Genomic DNA, 15,731 nt, shown 5'->3' with positions numbered 1-15,731 from the left:
GTGTGAGGAAAGCCTGAGCTGCAGAAGAAAATGCTCTAAATAGAAATAAACAACCAACACCTGAGGAAAATGTGAAGCAATCCTTAATGACTGGGAAATAAAACAAACAACAGATTAGAGCAGTGATACAATTAAAGAAAAATCATATTTTAAAAGTGAAATATAAGCCGGGCGGTGGTGGCGCACGCCTTTAATCCCAGCACTCGGGAGGCAGAGCCAGGCGGATCTCTGTGAGTTCGAGGCCAGCCTGGGCTACCAAGTGAGTTCCAGGAAAGGCGCAAAGCTATACAGAGAAACCCTGTCTCAAAAAACCAAAAAAAAAAAAAAAAAAAAAGGTGAAATATAGTTGACATCTTAAAAAGATAAATATAATTGAAAAACAGATAGCTATCCTGACTTTAAAAAGGAGCAGGCCATTTGCTGGTAGGAGACTGGCATTAATAAAGAACTGTTTCACCTTGCCACTATGTGCAATGTTATCTGCTGAGCTTTGTAACCTGACACACATCTACAGCCAATGACCTGTTACTCAACCCTTTGAGCTGATTTAACAGAGCAAAACAGGATTGACCATATCTGCAAAGGAAAGCCCCCTAGTTGGAAATACAGTATTCACTGGCTCAAGATAACCTCCAAAAATTGTACACCCACCAATCTGGCCTGCCTTCATTCGCATAACATAAAATAATACATGATGGGAAATTACCAATCACTAACCCTGCCACAATCAGATCCTATTTCATAATGGTAACTCCAGCAGCTGATTGCCTATTTTATATCCCTCTGCAGCGCACATTAAGAAATTATTCTTCCTATTCTGTTCTGAAGGCAGAAACCATGTTTCACATGTCAATCTCTTACAATTACTGCAATAGACAGTTGACTACATGAGTCAAAGGGTAATTTGAAAAGTCACTGGTGGTAGAGCCCTTTAAGAATCTAGTTTGTTTAATCAAGAGGACAGTAAAATCATTGCCCTGAGAAGCAACAGACTGGGATCAAGGTCACCTGAATCAACATAAGAGAGCTTGTCTCAGAAACATTTTCTTTTTCTTTTTCTTTTTCTTTTTTTTTTTTTTTTTTTTTTTTGTCTTTCGAGACAGGGTTTCTCTGTGTAGCTTTGGCCTTTCCTGGGATTCACTTGGTAGCCCAGGCTGGCCTCGAACTCATAGAGATCCTCCTGGCTCTGCCTCCCGAGTGCTGGGAAAAAAGGCGTGCGCCACCACCGCCCAGCAGGAACATTTTCTTAATGACCAGAGGTGTAGCTGTCCTACAATTAATGTCTTCCCAGAAATAAATCACTCCATATACTTAAATGAATGATCAATAAACAAAAATTTATTTAGTAACAGCATGTATCCATCTCTGGCTAAGGCTACAAGAGGAGCCAGACTAGAACAGATTTTGCATTCTATATATGATATAATCCTTAAGTCTCTTTTAGGATCAGGACTCAGGTTATCATTTTGAACAATTTAAAGAGGGAAAGGAGACTGTAAGTCTAACCACTTAGACAGATGAGGACTTACAGAGAAAAATCTATCTTTTAGATCATAAATTATAATTTACATTTAAAATATTATCAATACATTAAAAAGATGCATCGTCTTTAATTCTCACACATACAAAGGACAGAGAACACAAATACAAAAAAATCAAGGAAAAGTCAACAATCAGTACTGTGGATGCTGTTTTTAGATGAACTTTCCTGCTGAGCTATTCTAACCTCAGACTAAGGCTACTTTTTGCTCTGAGCATGCTCCTCAGAGGAGTCACAAAGTTGCCTCCATACAGGAACAGAAGGAGTTCATTTTAACTAGCCTTGCCTGCTGTCTGTCTCAGGGCTGTGACATCACTGTAGAGAATTCTATATTTTTAAGATTTATTTTTATTTTATGAATATAGTTGTTTGCCTGTAAGTGTCTGTGTGCAATACCTGCAGAGGCCAAAAGAGGGCATCAGATACCTAGGAACTGGTGTTACAAGAGATGGTTAGCTACCAGGTGATTTCTGGGAATGGAGTCTCTGTCCTCTGTAAAAGCACCCAGTGCTCTTCTAAGCCATCTCTCTAACTGCTTTAAAAAAATTTTTTATTAAAATGTATTGCATCATTTTCCCACTTCCATGTCCTCTCTCCATTCCTTCACAAATTCTTCTTTGCTAATTTTTTTAAGCATGTGTGATTATGTATGCACAAATATATTAATAAGATCTGCTGAGTCTGTTTCCCTTAGTTGTGTGTATATGGTTTCAGAGCTGAACACACAGCATTGGATAAGCAATAGGAGAGTGCATCCCTGCCTGAGGCTAATTCTCTCACCTACAGGTGAATTTTACTCTTTAATGAGCATCCAGTGTGTGACCTCAAAGTGACCTAGGCTGCCTTAGTCAGGAAATATCAAGAATAGAAAACCTGGGTGTTAATATCTCAGCTGACACTTGCTGGAGCTGTGGCCCTGAAGTTCTGGAGCTGTAAGAGAGACTATGGAAACTGTACTGGACCAGTAACAGTCTCCTTTGGTTCTGAAGGCCTTACCCCAAAACAAACTGACCATGTTCACCTTGGATGTCTTTGAAATCCTGAAATTTCTGCTTCTACTTTCTAGATACCATGATTACATGTCTGTGCCACCATGCCTGGCCTAGGTGGCTTCAACTTCATTTAGTGAGAATGACAGGATGAGCAGTTACACTTACCCATATTCAAAATCAAATCTATGTGAGCCTGGGTTTCATTATCTGTAGAATAAGGACAAAATCCTACCCTTCTCACTTAATGATTTATGCAGAATCAATGATAAAGAAAAACAATATTGCTCATAGTTGGAAGACAATGGACTTTAAGACAGGGGGCTGCATTTGATGGGAGCCTTTTTCTGTTACTATAGTTAGGATTAGAGCCTGTAAACAAAATTCTAAACAGTCTTAGTAAATAAGAAACACAGAGCCAAATACAGAGGTAATAGCCAAAGAGATCAGAGCAATAGCCACGACTAGCTTTAGCTTACCATCAGCAGTAGCTCCCCCAGAGAGAGAGAGCTTCTTCCTGCCTGACTTGTGTTTTTATTACCTTTCTGTTCTGCCTTCTCATTGGCTCTAAGCCCAGCCACACGACTTCCCCGTCACTGTCTATACAGACCTCCAGGTCTCTATGGTTGGTACTGGGATTAAAGGCTTGTGTCACCATGCTTGGCTGTGTCCTTGACCACACAGAGACTCTGCCTGGCATGTGATTGGATTAAGGGCGTGTGCTTTGGACCAACTCAGCCCCAGTTGCCGGCCAGTGGGCAGGGCTCCCAAGGGCAGGTTCCCCTTCTCCAAGACCTCCCAGCAGACCCTGCAATCTACATGCCCTGCCCCCACACCAATCCATCCGAGACCCCCCACCACCACCAACTTGCTGAGAATTGGAGACCAGCCCCCAGCTCCCATCTGGCCTGGACCTCCCATCTGGCCTGGAGCTCCCATCTGGACCAGAGACCTCCCCAGTGGACCTTACAATCTACACGCCCTGCCCCCACACCCATCTGCTTGAGACCCATGCCACTTCCTGAGAATTGGAGACCAGCCCCCAGCTGCCATCTGGACCAAAGCTCCCATCCGGACCAGAGGTGAGTGTCTGGGGTCATACCCAGGGAGGCCTGCCCTTAAGTCCCATCCCCGGGGCCCAGCCGTTCCCAGGTAAGACCCTCCCAACTTGGCCCCATTTGCCAGCCAGTGGGCAGGGCTTCCTCAGGAAGGTTCCCTTTCTCCAAGACCCCCCCCCACAGCGGACCCTGCAATCTATATGCCCTGCCCCCACAACCATCCACCCAAGAGTCCCGCCACTTTCTGAGACTTAGAAACCAGCCCTGAGCTCTCATCTGGCCCAGAGAGCTCCCATCTGACCCAGAGAGCTCCCATCTGGCCCAGAGAGCTCTAATCAGGCCCAGAGAGTTCCCACCTGGCCCAGAGAAAGAGAGAGCTCTCATTAGACAAAGAGCCATCATTGGACCAAGAGTAAACTCAGGAGACAGGGAATCTGCCAGCCCTGATTAGACCAAGAGTGTCAGGGACAAGGACAGAATCTCTAGTTAATGGAAAAATACAGACACCCGATACGTCAGTGAACTAGAACAACTTACAGTCAAGTTGCCTAGCAACAGGACATTGAGTCAGAGCCTTTGACCTTTTCACCCTATCAATATCCTGCATAAACATCCTGCTAGCTTGACCCACCCTATGCAGATAACAGCTTCCTACTCCCCCCACCCACCCTGCAGGAACTATATAAACCCTCCTGGAGAAAAATAAAGTTGCACCTTGACCAGAATCTTGTCTTGGTGTACTCCTTTGTGTCTCTTGTCCCTATCATTCCGTCCTTAGGGTGGTCAAGTTCCCATTGAAGCCCTGCTGGCCGGGACACAAGAGTGGCTTTCTGAGAAGTAGAATCTGCCACCTCTCATTGGACCAAGAGAGGCTTCCTGAAACACCGAATATGTCAGCTCTGATGGACCAAGAGGCCTGATAAAACCAAAAATGCATCCACGAGGAGATGGGCAGACATCAAGGCAGAAGTACATACAACAACATAAAGAGCAATATAGCATCACCAGAACCTAGCCCTCCTCTAACAGCAAGACATGAACATCACAAAGTGGAAGAAGCAGAAGAAAGCAACCTTAAGAATAGCATCATGAAAATGCTAGAGACCTTTAAAGAAAAAATCAAAAATGAAATTGAGGAAAAGATAAACAAAAAAGTGGAAAAAAATCAATAAAGAAAATGAAAAGTCAAACAAAAAATGGGAAGAACTGTATAAAAAACTAGAGGAAAAGACAAAGCAGAAGAAAACAATAAATCCCTATAAGAAAACCATGAAAAAGCAATGAAACAGGTGAGGGAAATAGTCCAAGACCTGAAGAGGGAAATAGAAACAATGAAGAAGACACAAACAGAGGGAATGTTGGAAATAGAAAATCTGATAAATGAACAGGAAACATAGATACAAGCATAACCAACAGAATAAAAGAGATGGAAGAGAGGATCTTTGGTGTAGAGGATACAATAGAGGAAATAGATTCGTCAGTCAAAGAAAATACCAATGCCAAAGAAATTATAACACAAAATGTCCAAGATCTATGACAAATTAATGTTTAGAGTGAGTTCCAGGTCAACCAAGGATTCATAGTAAGACTATTCTTTAAAATAAAAAAGGAAGATAGAAAGGAAGGAAGAGAGAAAGAAAGAAGATTTGGAAAGAAAAAAGCACATTATTAATGAACACTGAAAACATGATATTTATTCAGTTTTACTAATTTGGAACAGTGATGGAATTATAAGGTAACTAATCCTTGGGTTCCTAAGAGGTTTAGATAGAAGGCAAGAGATAAGCAAAAATAAGTAATCTAATAAAGCTAATAATTAATTTTTCCCATCTCTAAAACCCTCCCCAATTTTCAACTTGTGTCTCTCTTGCTATGTGGTCAGATAAGGAGTAAATGTTTCTTCAGTAGAGACATTCTCATCCTGAAAACTCAAGTCTTTTTCCACCATGAGATTCCCAGTGAAATTGGAATATTATGGGTTCCGCTATTTTGCTAGGTGTTAGCAAAGGAAATGATATAAATCTCTCTCTAGACTATCCTTATTTTTACCATGCAGGCATGTTACAGGAATATCAGCTTAGGAACTGAGGAGTCTTAAAGTCCAAATGGGGGCCAAAATGTGGGGGATACAGGGTACTGTCATTGATAGGTACATGTAGTTGCCAAAAAAGGAAAGAGTGGAAGACCTGGACATGGCTAATCCACCAGAGCTGAGTAAATATAGAGAGCACAGCAGGAGTCAGCTTGTCCCCAGGTACTCTCAAGCATTGCTCTTTGAACATTTGATCTTTTGGTTCTTACACCCAAAGCTCCCTCCCTAAAAAATTCTTCATATTCCACAGCTCTTGGTGATTTCCTGAGTGCCCTACCCTTAGAGTGACTTCTGTTTAAGTCTCAGGATTTCCTGAGAACCTGCATGTCATCTGGAGTCACAATTCTGGGCTCCTAACTGAAGGTTTTGCAGGCATCAGGGAAGCAGACTATCTCCCAAATACTGGGATTACAGGCATCCAACTCTAAGCTCAACTGAGGAATGTTTTCAAAATGACCTATCTTTGGATCAGAGAATTTAACAATTAAATAAGATTTAAAAAAGAATCATCAGTTTTTGATGAACAGTAATACTTCTTGAAATTCTATAATTAATAATTAAAACTGAAAACCTTTTTCATTTGTTCTCAGTAACTAGGTAATTTTGTACTGCTTTGTTATTTACATCCATGTAAAAGTGTTGGAACTGTTTGTGTGTACATACCTTTGCCGTGATGTGCTGCTGCTAGCCACAGGAGAACAAAATGGAATTCAGCTACTATCACAAAAGCTACTACTTGGAAAAGTCAAGGATTTTTCTGAAGGTCAAACCATGGCTTAAGAAGTCTTTGTAAAGCTGGGTGGTGGTGGCACACACCTTTAATCCCAGCACTCATGAGGCAGAGGCAGGCAGATCTCTGTGAGTTTGAGGCCAGCCTGGTCTACAGAGTTCCAGAAAAGTCACAAAGCTACAGAGAAACCCTGTCTTGAAAAACCAAACCCAGAACCAAAAAAAAAAAAAAAAAGTCTTGGTGATATTTTGCTTTTGTATATATATTAGCTGGTTCCTAAAATGATTTTCTTGTGTGCTCCCAAGAACTCCTAACAGCATATTTACCTAAAATACCTATCAAGCATCCAAATGAAACAACACCTGTCTCCTAGGTCAGGAGGATAATTTATTTCTTGTGCAATTTAGGGTGAGACCCTCCTTTCTTATACAACCTTACAAATAGACCCCTAACTTCTTACCTAACCACTTCTAGGAATGTAGACTGAGCACATAGATCCCCTTTTTGATTTACTAACAGTCATTAGCACTCAGTTGACCTCCGCTTTTACCACTCCCATTTTGGATTGTAAAACAAAGCCTGATGGTCACTGCCTGAGGAAAATTCTTACCTGCCTTTAAGACCCTGTAAGAATTCAAGCCTGATGATCTTGCTCTGGCAGAGGATCACTATTGTTTGCAATTATAACTGAACACCTCAGAGACTTGAGAGGACTGAGGCATAAAGTTGAGGATGGAAAACTGAGGGATGTGGGAGCCCATTTTCAGGTTCCTCATGACTTTACCCACCAGGTCTGCATAGAGAGGATTAGGACCGTGGGCTGGAGTGCAGGTGTCTGAGATGATCTGCAATTGGCTGTGCTGGGGGGGAGATCTTTTGCTCCACCCCTTGGCATCTCTATAAATACCCTGAGGCAAAAACACTCAGGGCCCATTGGTTCCAGGCCCTCTCAAGGATATCCTTTATTTTCTATCTGTTTATCTCCACAATATTCTCTGCAATCAATCCTTCTAATATTTCCTGCTGCTCACACTCAAGAAAACTCTGGGGAGCTGTGAGATTGGTGGGTAAATACCCCACAGATGGATAAGGATTTCAACCAGAGAGAACATGTGGACAAGATGGAGGACAAGGAAAGGCCAGATGAGGAAGTACTAGCTGGGTAAGAATGAGATCAAAAGGAACTAGATGAGGAAGAATTAAGATGAGAGAATTAAGATAGAACTTAGAACAGTAGATAAATATAGAGAGAAATCAGGCAAGAATGGGGCTAGGCATGAGAACAGAACTGAAGCTATGCACATAGGATTTTATCTCAGAGGAATAAAGTAGACGGACAAAGACCATGGTGTACTTAGATTCATTTCCTGAAATTAGTTCTCACCATTCATACTTTCTCTTCTGAGCCCCTGGGAAATATATTATTAAGGCTGGTCCTTTTAATGATATACAAGAATGTGTATATGGCAATGAGAGGACAACTTTTGGTGTCTATTACCTACTTATCCTATGTAAGTTCTAGAAATGAAAGTAGGGGAATCATTCAGCTGCAAGTGACCTCAATGACACTAATTTGGGTTTTTTAATTATGTATGTATGTACTAGTGTGGGAGTGTGCATATGCCACAATATAAGTGTAGATATAAGAGAAAAATTTGTAGGAGTGATACAGGTTTCTTTGAGGTTAAAGTCAGATCATGGGGCTTAGCAGCAACCAACTTCACTCATGGGAACTATTCTCTGGCATTCATTTGTGGTTCTGAGAAAGTGTTATGAACTAGTGTTTAGTCCTCATAATAAACTAACACATTCCATACACAAAAAGGAAAAAGAAAACAAAAGAGATAGCAGTATATCATCTTCATTTGGAAATAGGATTTATTATTCAATTTCTCCTGTTTTTCATTATGCTTCAATGAAAATATTTCCACAATCCAAAAAGACAATATTTTGCTGATGTAATATTTCAACTAATCTTATTTGAGAATCAATGAAACAGCTCTGCTGGAAATGTCTGCCGTGTACAAGGTTGTAATCTCATCTTGATCGCCATATGAAGTTGAACAAAACCATAAAGTTGTCTTCTTTTCTCCACACATCTGTCATGGCCTAAAACATCCCATAGTTACACAAACATACAACAGAATTTTTTAAAAAAATAAATCCCATTGCCATTACATTACCTGGTATCTCTGGATAATTTCCTTAGAAGGCAACGCTTCAATATATTATGCCAAATGGATAACTGATGAGGACATGAAGATGTATGGAACTTCAAATAATATATACATATCCATAGTACATCAAGTTATATTGTGAAATATACAGTTGATTGCTGATTATCCTACTTTATTACATCACTTCCACATAGATGAAAATGTTACTTTGGATACACATGAGAAATTCAATGTTTCCTATATTCTCATCTATTTTTAATCATTTTAACATTAACATTCTTAATATGTGTTGACAAAACAGCAAACATTGGGGTACATTATCTACCCTTACACTTGTACTCTGGAGATTCACACATGAGGATCATGATTTCAATTTTATGTTTGACTAATTATTACCATCCAAGTGGGGCTGGATAACAAAAAACATTTCAAGGGAATTTGTGAAAAAAAAATATGAAAAAATAAAACCAGAAATAGAAACCCATCACCCTTTCACAGACACACTTGCTGGAAAATATGATCACATACTGCCTAATATTTAAATAAAGATGTACCACTTAGATGATGGCCATCCCATTTTATACACTGTAGCAGGAAAATATCTCTCACTAACTGAAAGCACAATAGAAGATGAACAAGAGTCACAGAAGGAATATAAGGAGCACAAAATAAACTTCAATAAATGAATTTGCTACACAAAGAGTACAATAGAATATCTACCTCAAATGTTGCAAAATAAGAAGCCACAATGTCTTTAGTGAACTTTGTTAATAATTTACTTACTTCAAGGCTGTGATGAAAAAGTTTCTTTTCTTGAACCTGAAGACAATTGTGATGTCTAAAGTTTTTACCAAATTATTTATGTACACAGAGTTTTTCTTTTGTATTAGTTCCTCCCTGTTTTCTGATATCAAAATGATATAAAAAAAGCTTTAGAATATTTACAGGGCTGGAGACATGGCCAAGCCCTTAATACAAGTCCATTCCAAGGACTTAGGTCACGTTTTTGACAACTTCCAGTAATTCCTGCTATAAAAAGCTCCAAGGGTCTAATCTTTTTGCGAACCAGAATGCACATGTACCTATCCACACAAAGACACTGACATTGCATAACTGAAATTAAAACAAATATTTAAACTAATATTCACTCATGAATGTTTATCTCTTGTAATTCCTGTATCATAGGTATTGAGGCATCTGAAGGCTTACAGAGTTTTTCTCCATCATTAATTGTTTTTTGTAACAGAAAGCAAGCATGTAGACCTAATGTCAGAGAAATCAATCATTCTTAGACTGTGTTATCATTTGGGAAGATTTAGGAAATGCTGTCATGCTGGAAGAAATATGTCACTGGGGGTTGTCCTGAGTTTATATCTGCCTACCATTTCCCATTTACACTTTTTGCTGCAGATTAAGGATGTGAATTCTTAGCTTCCTACTTTAGCTGCTATGTCTGACACTCGTTTCTATGCCACTTTCATGGTGATCCTGTATTGCTCTGGAACCATGGGCCAAATTAAATTAAACACTTTCATAAGTTCACATTGACATTATATTATATCACAGCAATAGAAAAGGCACTATTATACCTGGATTTATTATCTTATGTAATTGAAGAGAAGTATGAAATCTAAAAACCAAATACAGAGGGACACTATAATGCTTGAACAGATTGTTATCACCTGTGAGATTTTTTTCTCAAGAATAATCTTGTGTAATTGAATGTAAATGTGTTGGCTGAAGATCTTGCCAAATCCTTTATTATCAGATTTTCTTTGGTATGTAGTTTTTCAGATCCTCAAAGTCTGTTATATTCACAGGCTTTAACAAACCAATTCCACACTAATAGTATTACTCTTATAGGGTTCCTCTCCAGCATGTGTTTTTTTATGTATTTTCAGATGACTGTGTTGTGAATAAGCTTTACCACACTGATTACATCCATATGGTTTCTCTCCAGTATGTGTTCTTCTATGCAATTGAAGACTACTAAGGCGAGGAAAGGCTTTACCACACTGATTACATTCATAGGGCTTCTCTCCAGTATGTGTTCTTTCGTGTCTTTGAAGATCATTGTGATGGACAAAGGCTTTACTACACTGATTACATTCATAGGGTTTCTCTCCACTATGTATTCTTTCATGTCTTTGTAGATCACTATGACGGACAAAGGCTTTACCACATTGATTACATTCATAGCCCTCCTCTCCAGTATGCATTCTTCCATGTCTTTGAAGTTGACTGTGACAGACAAAGGCTTTACCACACTGATTGCATTCATAGGGTTTCTCTCCAGTATGTGTTCTTTTATGCAATTGAAGATCACCAAGACAAGCAAAGGCATTACCACATTGATTACATTCATAGGGCTTCTCTCCAGTATGCATTCTTCCATGTCTTTGAAGATGGTTGTGATGGGCAAAGGCTTTACCACACTGATTGCATTCATAGGGTTTCTCTCCAGAATGTCTTCTTTCATGTTTTTGACGATAACTGTGATGGGCAAAGGTTTTACCACATTGATTACATGCATAGGGTTTCTCTCCAGTATGTGTTATTTTATGCAATTGAAGATTACTAAGACGAGGAAAGGCTTTACCACACTGATTACATTCATAGGGCTTCTCTCCAGTATGTGTTCTTACATGTCTTTGAAGATCACTGTGACATGAAAAGGCTTTACAACACTGATTACATTCATAGGGTTTCTCTCCAGTATGTATTCTTTTATGCCTTTGAAGATGACTGTGTTGTGCAAAGGCTTTACCACATTGATTACATTTATAGGGTTTTTCTCCAGTATGTGTTCTTTTATGCAATTGAAGATCACCAAGACAAACAAAGGCTTTACCACATTGATTACATTCATAGGGCTTCTCTCCAGTATGCATTCTTTCATGTCTTTGAAGATGACTGTAACGGGGAAAGGCTTTACCACACTGATTACATTCATAAGGTTTCTCTCCAGTATGTGTTCTTTCATGCATTCGAAGATGACTGTATTGCACAAAGGCTTTACCACATTGATTACATTCATAGGGTCTCTCTCCAGTATGTATTCTCTTATGCAATTTAAGATCACCAAGACGAGGAAAGGCTTTACCACAGTGATTACATTCATAGGGTTTCTCACCAGTATGTCCTCTTTTATGCAATTGAAGAGAACTGTGACAAGCAAAGGCTTTACCACATTGATCACATTCATAGGGCTTCTCTCCAGTATGTATTCTTTCATGCATTCGAAGATGACTGTGTTGTGCAAAGGCTTTACCACACTGATTACATTCATAGGGTCTCTCTCCAGTATGTGTTCTTTCATGCATTTGAAGATGACTGGGACGAGCAAAGGCTTTACCACATTGCTTACATTCATATGGTTTCCCTCTAGTATGCATTCCTTGATGTATTTGGAGACTACTATGACATGCAAAGTCTTCACTATAATGAATACCTTCATAGAGTTTCTTTCCAGTATGAATTCTTTCATGCCTCTGAAGATGACTCTGATATGCAAATGCATTAACACATAGAGTCCATTCAGAAGATTGGTCTCCTGTATAACTTCTTTCATGCCTGCAAGAATAATTTGCAAATGTGAAAGCTTTACCACATTCATTACACTGTTAAAATTTTTTTCTGTATGAATTACCTTTACAATTTGGTGTAAATGTAAAAAGGAGTCAGATCTTAAGGTTTTATCACTTTGCTTAAACTCATGTTGTTCCCGAAAAAAATTAAGGATTATGTTGCTTTTTTGAAGATGACTGTGATGATATGAGCCTTGATTACATGGCCCACACTTATGGCTTTTTTTTTTCTCTATGAGACTTTTAATATATTTGTAGAGAACTGGAAGAATTCAGAATTTTACCCCTTAATTTCATTGATAGATTTTCCTATGCTGTGAATCCTACTACATTTGCAAAGTGAACAGGGACAAATAGAAGTATTTACACATTCCTAGTGCTTTTCTTCAGTGTGTTTGTTGACATATCTGCAATGAAGTTGGAAAACTAATTACTTTTAAATTTGAATCACATTTAAGAAGTCTACTCAACATGGGGCTACTACCTATCTTCTAATTGGTCTGAGATGGAGAAGGATACATTGCTTCTTTCCATATCCCTATGTTCATATGGCTTGTATCCAGAGTGACATATGAGATATGTACCAAAGGAAGAATAACAAATAAAAGGTTTCTACATTGCCTCCACGCAGCTTAACTTTTTGTTTCTCACAGATATGTGGTATAGGGGTTAAGGTTTCTCAACAACAACCTCCCCTTAACTCTTGATTCTAACTACCCATCTCACTGATCTTAGCAGAGACAGAACAACTATATGAGTAACACTAGCTTTATTATGACTATTAGAAGGTTTTGGACATACATTTATCACATACTCAATGTGTATACCTTTTGTAATATGAGTGGTATGAAACTAGATGGATTGGCAGTTCTACAGCATAGCTCTGGTGGAGCTATGATTCAAATGCTGATATCTCTTAAGGCATTGATTCCTTGTCTTCCTTCTAAAAAGAATGACTTTCAAACACAATTCACTTACCTGCCTTTAAGGTATATGGGTTGTGAGTATTTAATGATCATGAGTTCACTTTAAGCTGTGATCATTTACACTGCTGTATTTCTTTAAAACTTCCAGATACATTATAATACATCCAGAGGCACATTTGTATCAGCTTGCACATGAAAATTACCTTCCATGTCTTTGAGAACTTTGACAATGTTCTTCAACTTTATGATCTTCCCAAGTGTAGCCTAAAATATAGTATGAGGAAATATATGAAATATTACTGGAAACTGCAAAATTTCAGTTACTGTCTTCAGTAATCCTTAGAACCATGCCTTATTTATTCACCTCATTCGTTCTCTTTCTCAATCAGAATTACAGAAGAGCATCAATAGCTAAAAAATAGTTGTCTGCTTATTTTAAAATGTGAAGGAAAATTTTACAGTATTACCTATAGCACTGAGGTTCATATAGGTCTCCAGCATCACATTGTTGTAGAGATTCTTCTGTGAAGGATCCAGCAATGCCCACTCCTCCTGAGTGAAGTCGACATGCACATCATTATACGTCACTGCGTCCTAAAATATGCCATACATAAGTCTAAAACAAAAAGCATGATACTCACAACATTGTAAATGTGTGCTTCTTTGACAATAGTCACATAAATCTCGTGCTTTCTACATTTATCTATAACTCAGAGATTACAATATAATCATCAAGTTACTTTAGAAGGAAACTGAAATAGGAGGTTTACTTCTATTATTTCTGAATGCTTTTAATAGGCTAATATCTTGCAAGAGAAATGCCTATTAGCAAACATAGAGACAAGCAAACATATCAACAGTACTGAGGACGTATCAGAGAAATTGTATGAATAATTACTAACTACAAAAAAGATGAGTAAGCTGGGTGTATTGGCTCATGCATTTAATCCCAGCACTCAGAAGGCAGAAGCAGGAATATGTGCTTCTGAGTTGAAAGCTAGCCTAGTCTATGCATTCAGTTCAGGACAATAAGAAGAAAATATTAAGAACCTGTCTGCACTGCAAACATCAATCAAACAAACAAAAAAGATAGGATGAACTCAGATATTAACTTCAGTTCTGTATTCATCTTCCAGAAACCTGAATTGCTCCAGTTTAAGTTGTACTTTAATAAATCTTACTAAAGGGAACTGTGCATTTAAAAAGTTACACAGACAGATGATAACATTAGCAATATCAATGTTGATCATAAATAATCAACACAGGGCAGGAGAGATGGCAGAGAAGTAAAGGGCTCTTGCTGGTCTTGTATATAGATGGGCTCAATTGCCAGTACTCACATGGCAGAATCCCACAACTGTTCATATACCAAGTTCATGGGTTCTAAGACCATCTTTTGACTACTGTGAGGACCAGGCATATGTGTGGTACATATCCATGTATACAGGGCAAAAGAATCTTCATAAAAAAATCAAAACAAACACAACAAGCAGGAAGAATGTCACACACCTGTAATCTAATAACTCAGAAGGCCCAGGCAGTATTAATGTCATGAATACTGCATCTTGGAAAGAGAATGATATCCTAATTTCAAAATTCAAGCTGGGGGTAAAGCTCAGTAAAACAGCATATGCTTGACATGGACTAAAACATATACTCTAGGCCCATCACCCAATAATAGATATGAAAAAACCTGGAATGTGGGTCAACCTTTAATCTTAGTATATGGGATAAGGAGTCAGGTGAATCTCTGAGTTCAAGGCCAGCTTGGTCTACAGAGCCACTTTTTTGGACAGGATTACTCAGCCAAAGATTGTCTTGTTAGAAACAAAAATAAAAAGACAAAATTTTAAAAAATCAGGCTAGCAAAATGGCTTAGCATTGGATATCAATTCCTTCAATTGTATCTTATGTGATTTAGTGATACCATCTATAATGGTGGTGAAGTCAAGACAGCACAAGAAGGAAGCTGGCTGATTTGTTTCAACTACAACATAGTAGAAACATAGAAAAGGAAATGGGTTAAGGCTATAGAGACACATATCACAACCCCCAGTGAGAAATTTCTTCCAGAGAGATTCCTCCTACTAAAGGTTCCACAAGCACCCCAAATAAGATGCCAAGGAGAGACAAATGTTCAAATACCTAATCCTATCTGGGAACTTTTCATTCAATTGACTACATTCTGACCCAGGTTACTATAGGCTCATGATCATCAATGTAGAAAATGTACTTGGTCACCTCAATGATCCTCATAGTCTGCGACAGCCCCCTACACTGTCCAAATATCCAAAGCATCTTTTGACACTCAAGATGAATTCTTCACTGTGTCATCTTATAAAATCAGAAAACAAGTTAAATCTTTCCAACATACAAACAGCACAGAAAACCCATTCCCATTCCAAAGGAGAGGAATTGAGACATAGTGAAGAAAGGCTGGACAAAGGGAAGACTGAAACCCAGCAGGGCAACCATCAAATCTAGTAGTCACGTGTCAGACACTTGGGCTTCATTTTCAAAGGGCTTAGATGGCTCTCTCTCCACAATTTCTCATACATCTTTCTCTTTGGTTACTTCTACTCCATAAATGCAGCTTTCCATGGAAGATGTCTCATAGCTTAAGTACCTCAGC

General features: G+C 38.7%; 1 protein-coding gene across 1 annotated transcript; it reads right to left on the bottom strand.

Annotated features, from left to right (window-relative positions):
- Positions 1-8,264: 8,264 nt before the first annotated feature.
- Positions 8,265-15,355, bottom strand: LOC114688259 (zinc finger protein 431-like). Its single transcript, XM_037201763.1, has 4 exons — positions 15,290-15,355; positions 13,567-13,693; positions 13,303-13,363; positions 8,265-12,159 (listed from the first exon to the last, which is right to left on the bottom strand). The coding sequence occupies exons 1-4, from the start codon at positions 15,353-15,355 to the stop codon at positions 10,410-10,412; spliced, it is 2,004 nt and encodes a 667-aa protein (XP_037057658.1). The 3' UTR covers positions 8,265-10,409.
- Between the last annotated feature and the right edge of the window lie 376 nt (positions 15,356-15,731).

The sequence above is a fragment of the Peromyscus leucopus genome, unplaced genomic scaffold (assembly GCF_004664715.2).
Source record: "Peromyscus leucopus breed LL Stock unplaced genomic scaffold, UCI_PerLeu_2.1 scaffold_1349, whole genome shotgun sequence".
Lineage (NCBI taxonomy): Eukaryota > Metazoa > Chordata > Mammalia > Rodentia > Cricetidae > Peromyscus > Peromyscus leucopus.
The sequence above is the reverse complement of the archived record's forward strand: the minus strand, read 5'-3'. Positions and strand labels throughout refer to the sequence as shown.

Bases quoted from the DNA above. Each gene is read 5' to 3' on its own strand.
- LOC114688259 (XM_037201763.1), bottom strand. From the start codon at position 15,355: ATGAGGATCATTGAGGTGACCAAGTACATTTTCTACATTGATGATCAT. The intron at 13,694-15,289 runs GTCAGAATGTAG...GGCATATTTTAG, and splicing joins ATGAGCCTATAGTAACCTGG to GACGCAGTGACGTATAATGA. The intron at 12,160-13,302 runs GTAATTTTCATG...TTATTCTTGCAG, and splicing joins AGTTCTCAAAGACATGGAAG to GCATGAAAGAAGTTATACAG.